Raw genomic sequence first — 19,063 nt, 5'->3', positions numbered from 1 at the left:
GGACCTAGTCCATATTTAGGTTAGTGACAACTCTACGCTTCCTTGGGCCATCCTATGGTTCCCTCTCCGCCAAGTTTTCTTGGGGAGGAGAGGCAAGGCCTCTATGAAAGGAGGGGAGGTGTCCTGTAGGAGGGGTCAATTCCTCCCTTTCAGATCCCCGGCAGATGCTCTTTAGATGCCATCGTCTTCTACCTATAGAAGACCCCATCTAGATCCAGGAGAAGAAAAGCACCACCACCTTGTACATCATACCCCTCTCGGGGCAAGATCAATACCACTCCAAGGCAGGACGTAGGGGTTTTACCTCATCACGAGGGCCCTGAACCTGGGTAAAACGACGTGACTCTCTCTGTCATGCCATTCTTCCAATACCTCTGCTTCCTCATGTCGATGTTGAGATTAGAGCGTTGCTTCTAGTCCGCTGTGGTCTGATAACCTCAAGGGTCTCGACGAGGGATCTGTGTCCTGTCAGATACCAAAACCCTCGACAACCACGCCCGGCCTCGGCCACACCCTTGCCACTGTAGTCAGGGCATTCCTGACGGCGCTCATGATTAGCTCGGGCGTTGCCCGGCGCACGCATAATTTCCTGGCAGCTGAGGTTGCGACAGGGCGAGTCAACTCTATGTGAAGCTATCCTCGCCGATGGTTGCGCGTTTCGGTGTGGAGGGCCCTCGCGAGAAGGACGAGACGGAAGAGGTGGTGCCTCGCGACATTCCCCGTTTGCGCGCACACCGTCCGGGGGCGGAGTGTGCTCCGCCTTGCGATGGAGGTGTGACGTGGGTGATGGCGATGAGCTCGGCGACGCGTGCGAGCCATTCGTCCCTACCCGTGTCGGTGGGCTGGTAGCAGAGAAGTTCATGGGCAGCCAGGAGCACTGCCAATGGGCTGGGTTGCCTGGCGGAGAGTGCACGCGAGGTGGCCGTGGAGGTGTAGGAGACTGAATTCCCAGGGTCATGGGAGCCGATTGCCTTCTTGCGTCGTTGCACCTCAGCGCACGCTGATCTTGAGCGTCCAACATGCCGATGAAGCACTTGAGACACGCTTTAGCCCCCTACCTGGCGCGCTAGCTGTCGAGGGTTTTGGAATACGAGAGGACACGGGTACCTCGTCGAGACCTTTGTTGAGGTTATCAGACCATAGGGGAATTGAAACAATGCTCCAAGCTCAACATCGACTTTGCTGGGCTGAAGCGGCGCGAGAATGACATGACAGAGAGAGACACTGTGTTTTACCCAGGTTCAACGCCCTCGTGGTGAGGTAAAACCCCTACGTCCTACCTTGGATGGCATTGATCTTGCTCCAAGAGGAGTGTGGTGTACAAGGTGGAGCTTCTCTTCGGCAGATCTAGATGGGATCTAGTCTAGGTAGAAGATGATGGCACCTAAAGGGCATCTAGGGGAGAGAGACTGCTCGGGATCAGATCGGCCAACACTACTGGGCAACTGCCCTTCATTTTATAGCGGCGTTGGCCTGCCTCCCCAAGAAAACATGGCGGAGGGGAAACCATAGAATTGCCCAAGGAAGCATACAACTGTCCTTAACCTAACCATGGACTAGTTCCATGGCCACACCAACTTGCTTGGCTAACAAGGAGTGGTTGTCAACGATGTAGACACCCCCTGCTGTACTTGCACCGTCCACCTCAGACCTTTTGGAAAGGGGGCAACGGACAACTAGCTTTGTGTAGGCAAATTTGGACCTTCGCTCCACTTCCACGTACATCATGGCTGGCATCACCCTCCAGTGGTGTTGCTACTGCGTGACTGGCTCGTAGTGGCATTTTGACGGCCTCTCCTGAGATATCTCTTGTGGAGGGAAGCTCCGCGAGGCCTTCTGGCAGCCTCAAAATGGCTAAGTCTTGGGCTCTTCGCGAGGTGTCTCTTGGCGAGGTATCCCTTTTCTCGTGGAGACCTCATGTCTCTCGAGAGGTTCTCCTTGTCTTCTGTTAGTCGGTGCAATTACATGACATAGAAATGCAAGTGTCAAATTATCTAGAGATGCAAGCATGGTCACTATAGTCTACCATAGTCATTCAGTTAAGTATCCATAGAAAGCTGGAACATACCTTATAAAATGTTGGAACATGAGTATAATATGAGAAATATAGCAAGAAAAGCTAGCACAATAAAAATACATTCATGCCATCATAAATGGGCTTTTGATGCGCTGCTCTAAAGGATTGAATGATGAATACTCCCTATGTTCATGCTTATTAGTCATACGCGTATTTGTACGCCATTCATTTGATCAACTTAATACAAGCTATATTTAAAAAATATTACTTTAGATGTTATATTGTATAATGCTATAATTTAAATGTTATGTTACATTATATATGTCAAATTGGGGACCTAGTGACACAACTAATAAACTAAACCAGAGGGAGACCTTCAATCTTACACATATATTATGTGATCATACACATGCAGTTGATGTGTTCGTCGAAAGGAGCAAGGCCGGCCACTTAAATTTTAGGATTAGCAGAGAGACAAATTGTAGATCATCATACCACTCCAATAACATTAGGACTACATTACTAGGAGGTACATTACAAGCACTCAAACCAATTGATGGAGTACATGCATTATTATGAGATCAAGAAAATGTGTGATTGAACTATTTCGGATGTGCTGGATACACTGAATGCCGCGACATAATGCCACAGACGCCGCCATCAACCTCATGACCACGCTCGACGAGCATATAGCCCCTCTCTCCCCATGACTCCCCCCATGAGTTCTGCACCACCCAATACTTGACGCCGGGATCGTTGGCATCGTCACTTGGCATCGTGCCGTAGCCCACGAGCAGGAATTGGTGCCTTTGTGTATCGTTGCAAGGCCCTCTGAAGATGCCACCACTATAGCGCATGAACGCGGTGCTGTTGGTTCCAAAAAAAGGAACCACTACGGGCCAGTGGGACACCGCGTCCATGAGCTGCTTCTCATTATGTCGACGCACGTAGACATATCTCCCAATGGACATGACGCGAGATCCCGAGGGAGTGGTGCAGCGCGACCCATTTCCCACATAGGGGTACTGCTCCGAGGAATGGATTCCGTGCTTGTTGATGACGTATTGGAAGGCCTTTTCAGCCCAGCCGCCATCGCAACCCATGTTCTCAGAGCTGCAGTCAACCAGTTCCTGAACGGAGAGGTTGGTGCGCTTGTTGTTCTTGAGGAAGTGGATGCTCTCCATCGCCCCGGTGGCAGCAATAGCCCAGCAACTTCCGCATCTCCCCTGTTTCTTTACGCCGGTGAGAACGCCATCCACGGTCCGCCAGTCGACCATGTGTGGCAGATTGTCAGGGTAGTACTGGCTGGGCTGGTGAAGGTTGAGCTTGATCTCGTCGCGGGGTTGGATCTCAAGGGGGGAGCAGTTGGCAAACCCTTCGGCGTACTCATCTTGGGTCATGTCCGCGAACAAGTTCAGATGATGTTTCACGCGCGCGGCATCCTCGTTCAGCTTGTACACAGCGCGCGCCTCCGCATTGAAGATGGCGAACCGCTTCTCCTTGTCGTTGGGGTCACCATCACGCCTGTGGAGCGCGTACCAGCGCTCGTACAAGACACGCATGCTCTCCTCCGAAGCAACATTCTCCGAGCTGACGTAGATTCTGTCTGCCTCCGTGATGCTCGCCGCCATTGTGCTTGCCACTAGAGCCATGGCCACCAGTGTGGTCACCATGGTGAGCGCAGGGAGTATGCCTCTCGCCATTAAAACAGTATACTATGTAGTTGTCTAGATGGATTCTGGTGAAGTGAGTGTTATATGGACATCCGATCAACCTCCTTATATAGGTGAGCGTTGGGCGTGTCCTTTATTTTACCGTAGCCTCAGGCTGGCATAGCTCTGGCTATCATGCATTATATGCATACATAAAAGTGGATATGTCACTAAAATTAATGATATTGGTATCAGAGATAGATACCATAAAATAGCATGTAGAACTAGAAAATTAATGTCAAATAGTTCTTGTACGTATATTTGCATTAAGATTTTTCAAATTTAAAAAAAAAAACAATAAGACTACAATGGTATAACATCATATCATTCATTGTATAGGTAGTATCATACACTACTATCATATCAATGCTACCGCTATATGGTACTCCCCGTTGTGACAAATGTCATAATGCATCTATTATGTCACGACATCTGTGCACAGCAGTTATGTGATGAAACAACATAATAGATGTGTGTTGCTATGGATAGATCAAGTTCTTAGCCCATGTATTTAATAATACAATTATATTTGATTATTATTAAAAACTACCGTGGGGCGCCCGCAAATGTGAGGGCGGCATTTGTCTTCTTTAATTATTTTGTATCTTTGCTATTTTATTGTTTTAACTTTACTCATTAATTACTTATCAATGTACTGTGTTCTCAAAAAAAAAAAAAGATTTTTTCATAACCACCAAAGATATTATAGAAATAAATATCATAGCTGCAGGTAACATCTTTAATTGTATTTCACTTTTCATAAAAGTGATCTTTGTGCTCATATCGATATGATTTCCACAATAATGTACATTTGCCTCATTTGTACGTGATACTTTAATTCCACATTGAATTGTAGTTAGGCCGCTACCTATCTCATAGTATTTAACTGGGTCATTTATGAAGCAAAGTATGTTTCATTCCAAATTATGTGTAATCTAGAGAATATTTTGTAAAATCATATTCTAGTAATATCAAACATTCATCCTTACTTATTATGATTTGTTTTTGGTTGTAAAGAAGATGTTTTGCTTGATGCTGATTTTTAATAATAATATACAATTATCTCTTGTGCAAGTGCATGACTAATTATCTACCATCAAGACTCCGTCTTGCACCACTGAACCTATCTATTTCATTTGACTATAAATATGGTAATAGGTTATGGATCACAACTAAAGTGAAAACACTCATCTAGTTTGTCGCGTCTCCTCTACGCGGACACCGGGATGAACACACCTCCATTTATATATGTTGGTTAGTGAGCACGAAGGCGTTTCGGCCTCAACTCCGCCTTAGGATCGTTTCCAGGCGGAGGAAAAGCATACACAAAGCACACACGATCATGTTTTACCTAGGTTCAGGCAGCCCTTCGGCGAACAGCCTTACTTCCTGATTTGGTGGATTATCTTGGATGCAAAGAGTACAAGATAATGAACTCTCTACTGCTGGGAGGACGCTTTGATTAGCTCCTACACCTCCCAGTCTTCCTCTTTCTTTTCCTCAGTCACTCTGAATCTTGGTGTTGACGTTGTCAAGAACAAAGCTCAGTTTCTCACTTCTCTCACTTCTCTCTTCTCTCTGTTCTCTCTCGATTGAACGAACCAAATTGAACCTAACCTAACTAGGCTGAAATGAACCCTCCAAAAGTTGACCCCCTTGTCTTTTGTTGATTCCAGACATATACATATACCTTCGGAGATGGTCTCAACGGAAGGTCCGTGCACCACCCAAGAGTGTTCTCAGGCTCAATCTGGAGGAGCCACGCGGGCGACGGGCAGGTGGGTGGTGCTCGTGGCCAATGGACGGCCATGTGCAGTGCGCTGACGTCCGTGCTGATGGCTTGACAGCTCGGGCGGCGAGCTGTCACTCTTGTCCGCGGCGTAGTAGGCCTCTGTCGGTCTGCGCCATGATAGCGCGCAGGGGTGTAGGCGCCTCGCCTGTTCCCCACACAAGTATTGACTTGTCCAAGCAATCCCATCTGTCCCCTACTCGCTGGCCTCACCTTGCCAAGGAGGGGCAGCTCTTGAGCCCTTCCCGGGGCGGTTCGAGCCAGGCCTTGGCCTGGTTGGCCTGCTACCTTGTCCTTAGCCTTTCTCCACGCGAAGTCCCTGGGAGGAGGTCGTGGGCAGCTCCTTGCCTAGTTTGTCCTGTTCTTCGTGTCATGTCTGTTCGTCCAGACTTGCCTTTGTCTAGGAGTACTTGATCTCCACTGGAGGGCCTACGTCAAAAGCAGGCCCGGCGCTGAGGCAGTGCATGCGGTGCGGCCGCACTGGGCCCCCGGTCGCTAGGGGCCCTCACCCAGATATGTTACGTAGAGTATACATGGTTGATGCTAGGCTCGTTTAGAAAAAAATATCAAATAAAATCAGCCCACGTTGGAGACTTGCAGTACCGCTGTACACCCACGCATCGGAAATGAAAAGCGCCGGCCGCACCGACCGATAGACGCATCGTCTTTTCTCCCCGCCTGCTCATTCTCTTTTGTGTCTCCCAACCCAAATCAGCGCACAGCCACCGCCGATGGGGCGCCTCTCGCTCGTTGAGATTTTCAGCCCTTTTGGAGAAATTAATGGAGGAAGAGATCATGATTCATTGATTTTGAACAAATCTCTTCCGAATTTGCAACGGTCAGAAAAATACTCTTCTATATATTCATCTAGATTAGCTTGTTCTTGCTCATCCCTCCCGTTTTGATTTGATTTGTTCTCCACTTATCTTCCTTATTTCCCAATCCTCATGTTCTTTAGCAAGACAAAAGGTTGAAGAAAGGGGAAAGCGGAAGGGGAATCGGCAGCCGTGCAGGGGCCAGCGGCAGCGCCCGGCGGTCAGCAGCAAGGAGCCAACATGGTGGTAGACTAGTAGGACAAGGCGGCAAGCCGGCGAAAGCGAGACGAGCATCATCACCACCATCCTGGCTCCAGGTGCATTTTGGAAGAAAATGTTTTACATAGTTAAATGATTATATTTATATGAAATAAAATATCCTCCTAATATGCGAGATGAGTTCAGGAGTCCTTGGTTCGAAATACATCAGTCGCTTTACATAAAACAAAAGATTTGTATTAAATGATTAAATTTCCATGTAATAAAATATCAGAAATCATCTCTATTGCTTGCGTATGAGGGGGGGTTTTTTTTGTATTGCACCGGGGCCCAAGACATGCTAGGGCCGGCCCTGGTCAAAAGGTAAACATTAGTGAAGTTAGGCCGTTTTTACCATGAGTCATACCTGGGTTGCTTATCGCGGTTGCATCCGTGATGCCATGGGCTAGAGCCCGTGCGCGTCGCAGCGTAATCGTGTGGACCCAGGGACGCCGATAGAAGCGCTTGGGCGAGGGTATGGCAACGCCATGGAGTAGCCCACGATCGGTCTTCAGCTTGTTTTCTTCAGGATGATCCGTTGCCGGGCTTCGCCCTACTGCGGCGAGTGGGCCCAGCTTGTCGTGGAGCACGAAGCGACGGGTCGATTCACCATGTCGATGAGATTCGGCACGTGCAGGGGCTATTACTCAAGTGCGGGTGCAGGCGATGCGCCTCGCCTCGTCTTCCACAGAGAGTCCTTATTAATTGTGTTTTCTTCGAATATTGCTATAAAAAGGGATGAGGCTTGGGCAGCAGCAGAGGCGCATCCACCCCACTTCCTTCCAATATTCTCGACCCTTTGTTCTCTTCTTGCTTGCGGTGATAGCGTCAGAGGGCTCTGATGATGGCCATGGAGACAAACTCTACGTCCATGGTGACGATCATGCTCACCCCTCGGAAGAAGGAACACGGTGCAGGCGGAGGCGCCGATGCCACGGCCGCCGAGGCGCTCCTCCGGTTGATGAAGATCCTCCAGTGTTGGACGGCAGGGCTGCGGCCCGCCGCGATCGTCGCGGTCGAGATCGTCAGTCAGGGGTCTCCCTAGCGCGTGGCTCTTCGGGGCCAAGGCGCGGCAGCAGCCCCCAGCCCATCAATCGGGAGGGCGGAAACTACGCGCGCCACCACGATGTGTCCATATCCCCCTGCCAATCTCAAGAGGAGTATATGGACGATTTGGTGGGCTTCAAATTCCTGGTCATCTTGGTCGTGGGGTACAAGAGACAGTTGGTCCTTCCCCATCTCTTAGCCGACGAACTAGAAGACCACCTTCTCCGCGACATCGAGTTGCGTGAGTCGAGCGGCGGCCAGCCCTACTGGGATCTACTGGTGAGGGTAAACGAGGAGGGCCGCATGTACCTGGATGAAGGATGGGCCGGGTTCGCTGACTGGTACCTGCTGCGGACCGGCAACGTGCTGAAGTTCTGGTATCGCGGGAACATCCAGTTCATCGTGAAGATCTTCGACAGGTCCATGTGTTGCTGCAGCTACTGGCCGTACTTCCCCGCCGATGGAGCGTCGGACGGGTCACTGTCGTGATCATGTGCATCTTGGACAGGCGAGCGCACCTGGGGTCGTAGAGGGTGGTTGATCCCCTTTCCCCCGAGCGCGCTGCCCGGCACCCGCTCCTCCTCCTCGTTTCATCGTTAGAGCTAGTTGTTGCATTGTGTTCTATAGAAATGTAATGCCGACTAGCCTTATAATATTAGAGTTACCTTTGTTGCTTTATTTCCTTCCTCCTCGCCTGTTTCGCTCTTCTCCACCTTGGTCACTTGGCCCGTTGCGGCGTTGTTCGTTCTCCGGTTCTGCATCCTTGCTTTGATCAGTTAAGCCATGTCGACGCCAAAACTTCACGTGTAGCTCATCTTCAAGTCCGTTTTCCCTTTGTTCATCGGCTTTCGCCTCATTCTGTTTCTAAAACGTGGAGAGAAAAACCTTACGACATCTTGCCCATGCCTCGGGTCTAGAAATAAAGGCGTTGTGCGCTTGATCAGGGTGCACGATTATGCCTGTCTCGTAGGCCTTACGTGAGAGGTAAGTCTGCGAAATTTAGTGTCCCCGGCCGTACCGGTCGCAACGCTTATACCTCAGAGCGAATTATGGGAGTACGACATTTCCTAGCAATGACGATTCTTTACCCACGCCAGGCCGGACATGAGAGACGTGTCGATACGATTTAGTGCTCCCAGCTGCACTGGTCGCACAACGCTCATACCTCAGAGTGAATCATGAGATTACGACGTTTCCCGATGTTGACAGACTCCTGCGCTCACGTCTTGACCCGAGAAAGATCCAAAGAAACACAAAACCCTGAAAATACTTGACAAATAAAACGGGCAGAAGAAGCATGAGCAGCAGGATTTCCATTCCAACACAGGCGGTTTACTCATAGGCCGGGTAGGAAAGATACGTCTGTTTACATCCAGATACATGCGGTTTACTCATAGGCTTTGTAGTCTAGATACGTCTGCTTACACTGCACTTGCCGCGAGCACAACTCGGTCGCAGGCTTTGGGGGGTGGCAGGTGTCTCTAAGGCGTTCCCGGGCTTTTTTTTGGGGTTGCCAGGAGTCTCTAACACGCTCCCGGGCTTTGAGGGTGGCAGGGCTTACTTCGAATGGACCTAAGTCCGCTCGGAACATCACCTCAGCCGGGTATGTCTCTTCCCGGAAAAGGGCGCAGCCTCTTTCTGGATGAGCCAAGAATCGGGGCGCAAGGGTGGTCCGAATCGGACGACAGGGAGGGAGAGGTGGTGGCAGCTGCTTTGAATATCTGTTCAGCACAGACACTAAAAACAATTCACAAGCCCGTAACGATTTTACTTCGTCAGCGAATGTGTAAAATCCATCACGGAGACTATAATGACGGTTTGCAAGACCGTGGTGAACCTTGCATCACAGATGGCCCGGCTAACGGTTAGGAATGTCCGTGATGGATCCATGACGGCTAGGACCAAGCACAAAGCCCAGCCAGCCCGGTGCGTTGTGACGGACTTACACCTTGTCGAGCGGTCCCCGTATACCCGACCGATATGAAAGTCGTGTGAGGCCAATGATTGCGCCGTTATTATGATCGCGTGATACCGTTTTGTTGCCTAGCATATTCTCAGCGATGTCGTGGCTTTGCCCACAGAGGACATGTGGCACCTTCCCATGGAAACACGTGGCGGCATCTGCTCTGAAATAAACTAACATTGTTGCGACAAATGTGCCATTTGATTTGTAACACGTGGCGACACATGGCGACATACATCTGGTGAGCCCATCCGTCGATGGGCCTCGAGGCCCGTTGGTTGATGGGCCTTGGAGGCCCGTTAGTTGGTGTGCCTTGAGCCCGTCAGTTGACGCGCCTTGAGCCCCGTCAGTTGATGAGCCTTGGGGCCCGTTAGTTGATGGGCCTTGGGGCCTGTTAGTTGTTGAGATCCGTTAGTTGATGGTCTTTGAGGCCCGTTAAGCTCAAGCACATGTTGATCGCTTGTAGCAGTCGAGTAAATTGTCGCTCCATTTCAAAGAATAGATGTGGCATTCTTTATGTATCTGCATATGAAGGTGCCTCATGCGTATGTCAAGTAGCAAGGTAGAAATACGTAATTGTCCGTACATAATTATATACGCAGATAACTTGCTTCATTTTCCTTGCCATATTTCAATTAGAGAGTTTGTATATAAGTATATAACGAAATGCTCTGAATCCTACAACAATTGTCAATTAATCATTTAACTGCCCAAGAAGAAGAAACTAATTATTTAATAGAAGAATCAATCTACAAACATATAATAGACCATGGAGCACGCCGATCTTATCATTAGTTCTGTGAAAATCCCACACGACGTCTCCAGTGCAACAGATTTCTGTATGTATTTTGCCACAAAAAATAAGGAATATCTAGATAATGCCTACATTAGTTGATACTTGAGTTGTATGTGCAAGAGCAGAAGCAATTTCAACGTGTGATAAATAATTATGCCATATTGTATTTGGTAGTAGCTAAAATATCTAATGCCGAAGATGAAGAGATTCTAAATCATATTTGCAAAGGGGATAAATAATGTTACGTGTATCTCTAAATATTCATATGTACAAGACGGAAGGTGTAAATTACTAATTTGGTGAAACTTTTCACTAAATTAACAGTATGTGACCATTAGCAGTCTAGCTAGTAAACTCACGGTCATAGCTGAAACTTAATTATATACTATGAGCAGCAGCTCTAGGCTCCAAATTCCAGACTTAAAAGGAAAGATCCTACAATTGGTTGTTCCCATGTAAGCAATGGGATATTATTTTTTCAGTCATACGTGTTAGCTGGTTGAGCACTCATGGTTGATAAATTTCACTGGTTGCCTAAGATCCTTCGATGAAACTTCACTGATTTTACACATCACTTGTCACGCTTTGTTTATCCCATCATGGTGGTGTACTGTTATGACCGGGCTCACTTATACCCGAAGAAGGTCCAATGGGCAGACTCAGTTAGGGGCTTAGCCCACAAGTTATCTTATTTTAGTTATATAAACAGCTGTAAGGACTACTTGCAAGATTAAGCAATAAGAATATTTCTATTGCCGGCTCCCCGAGGAGCCGGAACCCTAACCCTAGCCGCCTCCTCTCTCACGCGCCGCCTTCTCCCTCGCGCACGACGGCGCCCAGCAGCCGGCAACCGTGACCTCGCCCGCACACAACTCCCTCCTTCCCCTACAACCTCCACCCTAGACCCGGCAGAACCCTAGCTCCTAACACCTTGGTATCAGATTGCTCTTGTTCGATCATGTCTTCACCGCCGCCCACCACCGCCACCTCGCTGCCAGGTGCTCCGCCGCTGCCGCCCCAACCGTTCGCGCCGCTGGCCACCACTGCGGCCGCCGCCACCATGCAGGCGTCCCCCCACACGCCGGCCGCTGATGTCTACACCCCCGAGCAGACGAACGGGGTCCTCAACGATCTCGTAAGCATGGTCCAGGGGATCCGTCTGTACTTGATCGGCCCCCATATGCCGCCACCCACCATCACCGGCCTGCCGGCCATGCCGTGGCCCTCGCCATTCTCGACGGTTTCCGCGGCGTTCCCCGGGGTGTAGCTGCAGCCGCCGCCCACGTCATCCCTGCTGTGGCAGCAGTGGCAGTCGCCGCTCAACATCGGCCCGATTTCCACCACCTCGGGAGCCGTCCCAATCCAGCACGTCCACTTCCCACCGTCGTCATCGCCGCTGCCGGCCTGGCTTTCCGGGTCATCGCCTCCGCCGGTATACACTATGGCCGAGGACCGGCCGGGGCCCACCCTTCCGGACGCCACCGCGTCGGGTTTCGCGGGTCCGCACGTAGGCCGCCGAGCCATCCGGGCACGGCGGCCATACATCGACACCGCCACGGTTCGCCAAGATCGACTTCGCCACCTACGACGGTACGGCGGACCCCCTCAACTAGCTCAACTAGTGCGAGCAGTTCTTCCGCGCGCAGCACACCCTCGCGTCTGACCGAACGCACCCTCGCGTCTGACTTTCATTAATTTTGACTTTTCTGATTTGAGGTACGTAGATAGGTCGAAAAATTCGATCTTTACTGACTGTTCTGTTTTAGACAGATTTTGTGCTTCTCTGTAAATAAAATCGTGATAAATATCAGAATATTATTTTGACTTGAAATTATTTGTGCATAGACCTGAGCTTATAATCTGTATTTCATTAATTTTGAGTTTTTTCATTTGAGCTACATAACTATCTCGTTAAGTGTCATCTTTACAGACTGTTCAGTCTTGACAGATTTCTATTGTGTGCATTCAATATTGTACTTAGGGTCTCTTGATTTCCTTAGTTTTCGACGGACAACGGAAATAATAAGAACCTCGGTATATACAGTGGCTAATGTTAAATAAATATTTTGTAATTTGTCAATGCTTGAACATGAGTGGATTTGATTTAATGAGTACTAACCATATTAATGAGTTTTGTGAAGTTTTATGTGGATGTAGCTTATAAGTTCTAATCAATATGGTGATATGAGATGAACAAGAAGATGCAAGAGCTCAAGCTTGGGGATGTGTAGGTTTATCCCAAGAACATATTCAAGAAGATACAATCATCTAAGCTTGGGGATGCCCGAGTCATCCCCCTATTCATCAACAAACATGAGGTTATCTCGTTCATACTCTATAGTACCTGTCCACATGATATGAATTGTCTTAACTTTATTATAATTGTTTTTATATTTCTTGGTTTTACCTTCTTTAGTTTTCTTAGGCTCTTTATTTGGTTTCTATTGCTTCTTTGCTTTCACTTATAATTTCAAAACAACAAAAATATTTTCTTTTGTTTTGTTTCTTTGTGGGGTTCTTTAGTTGGTTGTTACTTTTGGTTTTCCTTTAGAGTTTTCCATGTTGTAACTAGCATGTTTCGGTCTTGTTTAGCCTCTCGTCTCTTAGTTTATCAAAAATAAAATACCAAATTTTATTCATTTAGCTTAGTTGATACATTTGTAAAAAGTGATTTTCTGTTTTCAGAATCTACTGCTCATTGCGTGATTTTTCATGTTTTACTGGTGGTTCTAAAAATCACGAAAACATTACTGATTATGTATCACCTAATTATGTGCATGCAAAAAAATTGGCTAAAATCTCGGACATGTTTAAGTGCACCTAATAATTACGTTTTCCAGCTGCTGTTTTTTGGACAGATTCTGACTTTTGTTGCAAGAGTGGCTTTTTTCGTTTTCATTTGATTTTTATGGGTTCTTACCTTTCATTTATAACTTGGCAATTTAAGCAACCTTTCTGTAACTGAAAAACAAAATTTGATTTGGTTTAATAGCAGCACTTTGGAAATATTATCTATTGCACTAATGTCTAACCGCAGAAAAGAATGAGAAAGTTTTTGTGTTGAAATTTTTCACAGAGAATGAAGGAACACCAAACTCTGAAATATTGAAGAATGGCCAAAGTCATAAGTTTGGGGACGTCCCCGCATCCCTCTTCATCAATAACCCCTCGGTTTGCAAACCTTCAAACTTTGTTTTTTAAGCAACATATGAATTTGACTAAACTTGAAGCGGTTGTATCTTATTATCTATTTATCCTAGCATCAAACACTGATTACATTAATAAGTGGATCGTCACATATTTTATTTATCTTCTATTTTCAACGTTTACTTGGTTAATGTATATTTGATGAAACTTAAAAAAGATGTGTGAATGATATTGTTTAGCGGTTATGTTTTCTTATGGATAGTCTCAACTAGCTAATAGTGTATATTATGATATTTTGATGTTAACATGCATTGTCCTGTTCATAAGATGGTATGGTATCGTGGTGTCCTCCTTTGAATGATTCATTTGAAATTAACTTGGCACATGCTCACACATGCATATGACTGAAAAAACAAAAGTCAATTAAGCCTCGATGATTTACTTTGCTTCAGAGTTCTTGTATCACTTTTATGCCTCCGTTAATTTTGTTCTGTCGCAAGCATGATTATGACGGTTACTGCTCTCTTGATTGTCGCTTCCCAGTCTATTGCTAGCCTTCACTTGTACTGAGCGGAAATGCTGCTCGTGCATCTAAATCCCTATAAACCAAGTTGTTCCGAAGTGTCCATTATCTATACCTAATAATAAAAGCAAAAGAGCTTCTCGTTGGTCTGTTTTTCCTTGCCATTGATTTTGATCCAAATTACAAGACTGCCACCGCTTAGTCAAATAAAAACGGTTCAGACCGTTTCATCTAAAGAAAAAAACAGACGCGGTCCACGATCCCTTCCATGGCTATGTCGTGTAATCGCCCCCCATCCCCTGCTACTCCGACACCCGGCGGCCACGCCCGTTAATGAATCTCCACGCCGGATGAGCCCACCCCGCCACTCCTGCTGCCAAGCCAGACGGTGGAGCTCCTGCTCCATCCTCTCCACTCTCGCATAGGCAAGAAGGCGGAAAACGGTCGCGTCCCAGCAGGGTAGATAAGACAGGCTGATGCGAGGAGACGGCGCCGACGAAGTAGTAGTGATTGGAAACTGGGGCGGAGGTGCTGGAGCGTAGTTAGCATGCCGGTAAAGGGGCAAAGGGGCGTCGGGGCTCCTGGCGACGAGAGGAGGGATCGAAGGGGAACGGCCGAACCAACGATAGGTAGGGATTGATCTTGATCGAGCAGGCTAATTAGCGACAGGTAGGGATCGATCTTGACGCGACAGGTAGGGATCTATCTTAGCGCCTCGGCACCGCTGGCCCGCTGGCCTCACCCGCCTACCACCTCTGAGACATGTGACTGAATTTGTGCAAAACGATGTGTAGCAGCTTGGTGATTTGGGACTTCCTCAAATATTTGTGGCCTCGGGTGCATTGGCATGGGATCTCACCATGTGGTTGAAAGAGCACGGATATGTGCAGCGCAAAGGATTTGTTTCGCATCTAAAAAAAAGAGGAATTGCTTCGCTGGTCGTTTTTTTTTAAACAAGAACGGCCCCGAAAGGTCTGGAAGCATTAATTAAAAGCGGTGGGTACAGGAATTACAGCAATGCCCTTTTACATCTCTAGCCCTAAAAAACCTGAAATTTGAAGAAAAGACATTGCACTTTACAGAAAGGACCCTAGCAAGAAATCTGGAAAAGCAATCAGGTGCTCGGTTTCCTTCTCCACACCTCGAGGCGCAGGACGCTGAGGTCAGAGAGGAAGTAGCTCGGGGCGCTCTCCAATCCGACGAAGATCTACCAGCGACGGCCATGTCAACACCACCGGGGACGAACCACTTGGGGGTGTAGCCACGGCGAGCTCCGACGCTGTGTAGCAGAGGGCCTCCAGAGGAGGTAGGGCTTCTGGTCGAGGGCCACCCTTCGGCCATCGAACAAGGGGGCGAGGCAGCGAAGCCAGCAAATGTCCCCCAAGGAAGAACTCGCCAGACAGCACGGCAGCGCAACAGCATGCCAAGATCAACCAAAGCTTCCAAATAGCACCACAGAGGCATTTTATTGCAGCAAGAAGGGGTGGGGAAAACAAGAGCAAGACCAGCCAAGAACAGATCTTGCCATGGACGTGGCAGCAAGGTGGTAGCATGAGATCCGCCAATGCTTTTCTCAGTTCCAAGAATCAGAGATTGAAGAACAAGAGAAATAGCATCACCAGATCCAAATCTGCCCACCTTTTTATTCGCCGGGGAGAAGCTACAAACTATAGAAACTAAAACGAGAAGAAGCCAGACCTCTCTCCCACCCACCGTCAGCCACCATGGCCACCGGCGGCGAGGGGGAGAGAGGCCGGCGGGAGGAGCAAGGAGAGGAAGGCTCAAAAAGAGCAAAACTCCACAGAGGGTACTGTAGCACAAGGAGAGCTGGGTGTGGAAATATAATTGCTTCGCTGGTCGTGAAGCTCCCCATGGCAATACTGGTCGATTAGCCTTGCGGATTGGAAAGAGTCGACGGCGACAGTCGGGATGTCCATAGCAGACACCAACGCACTACACCCTCAGGGCATCTCCAGCGGCGCGACGCAAACGGACGCTCAGCGACCGTTTTCATCCGCTGTGACCGGAAATGCGTCTGGGGCCTGTTCCAGCGGGGCGACGCAAAGTGATCGGGCCGTCCGCGGAGACGCAAACCTGGCCCAAATATGCGCCAGCGATGCGTCTCTGCGGACGTCCGGAAACGTCCGCTCGTGTCCGGCGGACGTTTCGACTGGCCCGCCTGGCAGCGACCCTGCGTCGATGCGTCTTCTAAAACGCGCCAGCGACTGCAAAGCTGCGTCGCTGCATCGCTTCGGCACACTGCGCCACTTTAATGGCGACGATGCCTCGGCTGCCGAGCGGCCGCCCACCTCCGCCAACCAGGTTAATGGTGACGCCACGCGTCCCGCGGCCACAGCATGCCGCCGGCCTATATAAAGGGGGCGCGCGTTCTTCTTCCTCATCCACTCCTCCAAAGAAACCCTAGCTAGCCGCCACAAAGCTCGACCGTAGCGCCGTCTAGGTGTTCCTGCGACGCAGCCAAGTCCGCGAGGAAGTCCATGGCCGGTCCTGGTGGCCGGCAAGGCGGTCGAGGCCGCGGCCCTGGGCGCCCCCGTGGCCGGGGCAGGGGCCGCCGTGGTGGAGCAGCTACGGCCCCACGCTCGCCGTCGCCTGCGCCCTCCTCGTCCTCGCAGGAGGAGCGCTGCTTCGAATTCCTCCGCTGGAGCAGAGGGAAGAAAGGAAAAAAAAATTAAATACGTCGCTCCGCTGGAGCAGACCCCAAACGCAAATGGACGCGCGGACAAAAACGGTCATTTTTACGTCCGCAGCGCGACGCAAACGGACGCTCGCGAATATTAAAATACATCGCACCGCTGGAGATGCCCTCGCTAAATCCCGCCGGCGCAACCAATGGAGCTGAATGACCGCACGGACAGGCTAACGACCAGCCTCGCCGTCGCCAAGACCGCGCCGGGGAAGCGTACAACGCCGCGGAGCGATGCTGCGACGTCTGCTGCAGGTCGAGTGGTCGACTCGACCACCTACTTGATCCTGGGCCGCGTGTCGCTGTCCAAGGTGCCGACGACCTCACCGATGTGCCACGCTGGTCGGCCGCGTCCGGTACACCGGCCACATGATCTGTAGACCGTGTTCTGTACTTCTGTCCGCACCATTGATCGCTACTTGTTGGTCCTTCTTGATGGATCGTTTGCATATGGCGTGGTTGGCATCACGTTGGTGCTGTGGACTGTGGTGGACTGGTAGTGTTGGCCCGGCGTTTTTTAGCAGTAAGATGATGTCATGAAAACAGAGGCTACGGCGTGTCTGCCTGCTTGCTTTCTCGCCTGCAGCGTGAGTTAGTCATTTGTAAATTCAGCTGTAATTCTAAAATATTTAGCCTGAACTTTTTACTGAAACTATTGTATTTTCCATACTGAACTAGCCATTTTAGTACTAAATTTCGAACCATTAGCAGAATATTATGAGTATAAAATTTTCTTACTGAACTAGCCATTTTTTTTTGTTAATTCAGCTCTAATTTTCGTTTGAATTCATATTTAATAAAATTTAAGGATGATGCCCACCATCATTACAAGTTTACAGAAGCAAGGGGCTTTGCTATCTAATACTATTATGAATAGTAGAAAACATGACCACCGTCCCATAAGAGGAGAATTATCGAGGAATATGGTTTGCTGAAGTGTTTGGTTATTTAATTACCCGGTGCAACGTACGGGCACTTTTGCTAGTAAATACCTATGCATGGCATTTTAAACCATTCCAAGTAAATTTTCATGTGCTACCTTTAAAACCTTCAAAGTACTTCTCAATTTGTGTTAATGTTTTATAGCTCATGAAGAAATATGTGGTGTTTTATCTTTCAACCTTGTCATTTACTCCTGACAGACTTTCACCAATGGACTAGTGGCATATACATCCACTTATCCAATAATTTTGCAAAAAGAGCTGACAACGGGGTGCCCAACCCCAATTAATTACAACTTTCATTAATAATTCTCTTCACATGTTTTGCCCTGATACCAGTAAGCAACTTAATTTGCAAATAGACACTCCTCCATGGTATGTGAATGTTGGAAGGAACCCGAGGATTCGGTTAGCCATGGCTTGTGAAAGCGAAGGTTGGGAGGAGTGTCACCTATAAATAAAACTAAAGTACATGTGTAAACAAAAGAGAAGAGAGATGATCTACCTTGCTGGTAGAGATAACGTCCTTCATGGGAGCCGTTCTTGAAAGTTTGGTTGACAAGGGGGTTAGAGTGCCCACTACCATTCGTTGACAACAACAAACACTTCCCAAAATAATTTTACTTCTGTTTAAAAAATAAAAAGCTCTAGCACATGTTAATCCATGCTTCCCTCTGCGAAGGGCCTATCTTTTACTTTTATGTTGAGTCACCATCCTTTCTTTGAGCACCTTTTTGAGAGCATAACTGCCATTCTTAGTGTAATGTGCTTGTCCCAGAACGCGGTTAACTGTGGCATAACTTTGATGCTTTTATCTTTGATATTCTTACTTCTAGTCTTCACTTGAACTTCAGAGGTGCCTTGGCATTTATGTTTTGCTCCACAATTAAGGGCAAGCGAGATACCGCTCTACCATGATTTAGTATGATCATTACAATCTTGTTGATGTTTATAAATTTCATATTATGAACTCTTAGTTGGTTGATACTTTTCATTAGGTAACATGATTGCTAAGTTTTATTATCCATACATCATGCAATTGTTAAAGACCTGATCACAGCATTTACAATCAAAAATTATTTTGTTATCATTTAACTACTCGAGGACGAGCAGGAATTAAGCTTGGGGATGTTGATAGGTCCAAAACGTATCTATAATTTTTGATTATTTCATGTTAATATTATGCCTTTGGCACTTGTTTTTGTATTAAGTTTATGATTTATTTGCACTAACCTATTAATAGTTACAAAAGTGCACAATGTTCTTGTTTTACACTTTGATGTGTAGGCACTATCAAGAATACAAGAGGAAACCTTGTTGGAGTCGAATTGGAACTTTGCTGAAATCTGTC

General features: G+C 48.0%; 1 protein-coding gene across 1 annotated transcript; it reads right to left on the bottom strand.

The window, feature by feature from the left end:
• Positions 1-2,619: 2,619 nt before the first annotated feature.
• On the bottom strand, positions 2,620-3,690 carry LOC127348535 (ervatamin-B-like). Its single transcript, XM_051374529.2, has one exon. The coding sequence runs from the start codon at positions 3,688-3,690 to the stop codon at positions 2,620-2,622; it is 1,071 nt and encodes a 356-aa protein (XP_051230489.2).
• Between the last annotated feature and the right edge of the window lie 15,373 nt (positions 3,691-19,063).

The sequence above is a fragment of the Lolium perenne genome, chromosome 4, assembly GCF_019359855.2.
Source record: "Lolium perenne isolate Kyuss_39 chromosome 4, Kyuss_2.0, whole genome shotgun sequence".
In the NCBI taxonomy this organism is placed as follows: domain Eukaryota; kingdom Viridiplantae; phylum Streptophyta; class Magnoliopsida; order Poales; family Poaceae; genus Lolium; species Lolium perenne.
Note: the sequence above shows the minus strand (reverse complement) of the source record. Positions and strands in the feature narration are given on the sequence as shown.

What these genes read in the sequence shown, in the direction of transcription:
- LOC127348535 (XM_051374529.2), bottom strand. Translation starts at nt 3,690, where the DNA reads ATGGTGACCACACTGGTGGCCATGGCTCTAGTGGCAAGCACAATGGCG.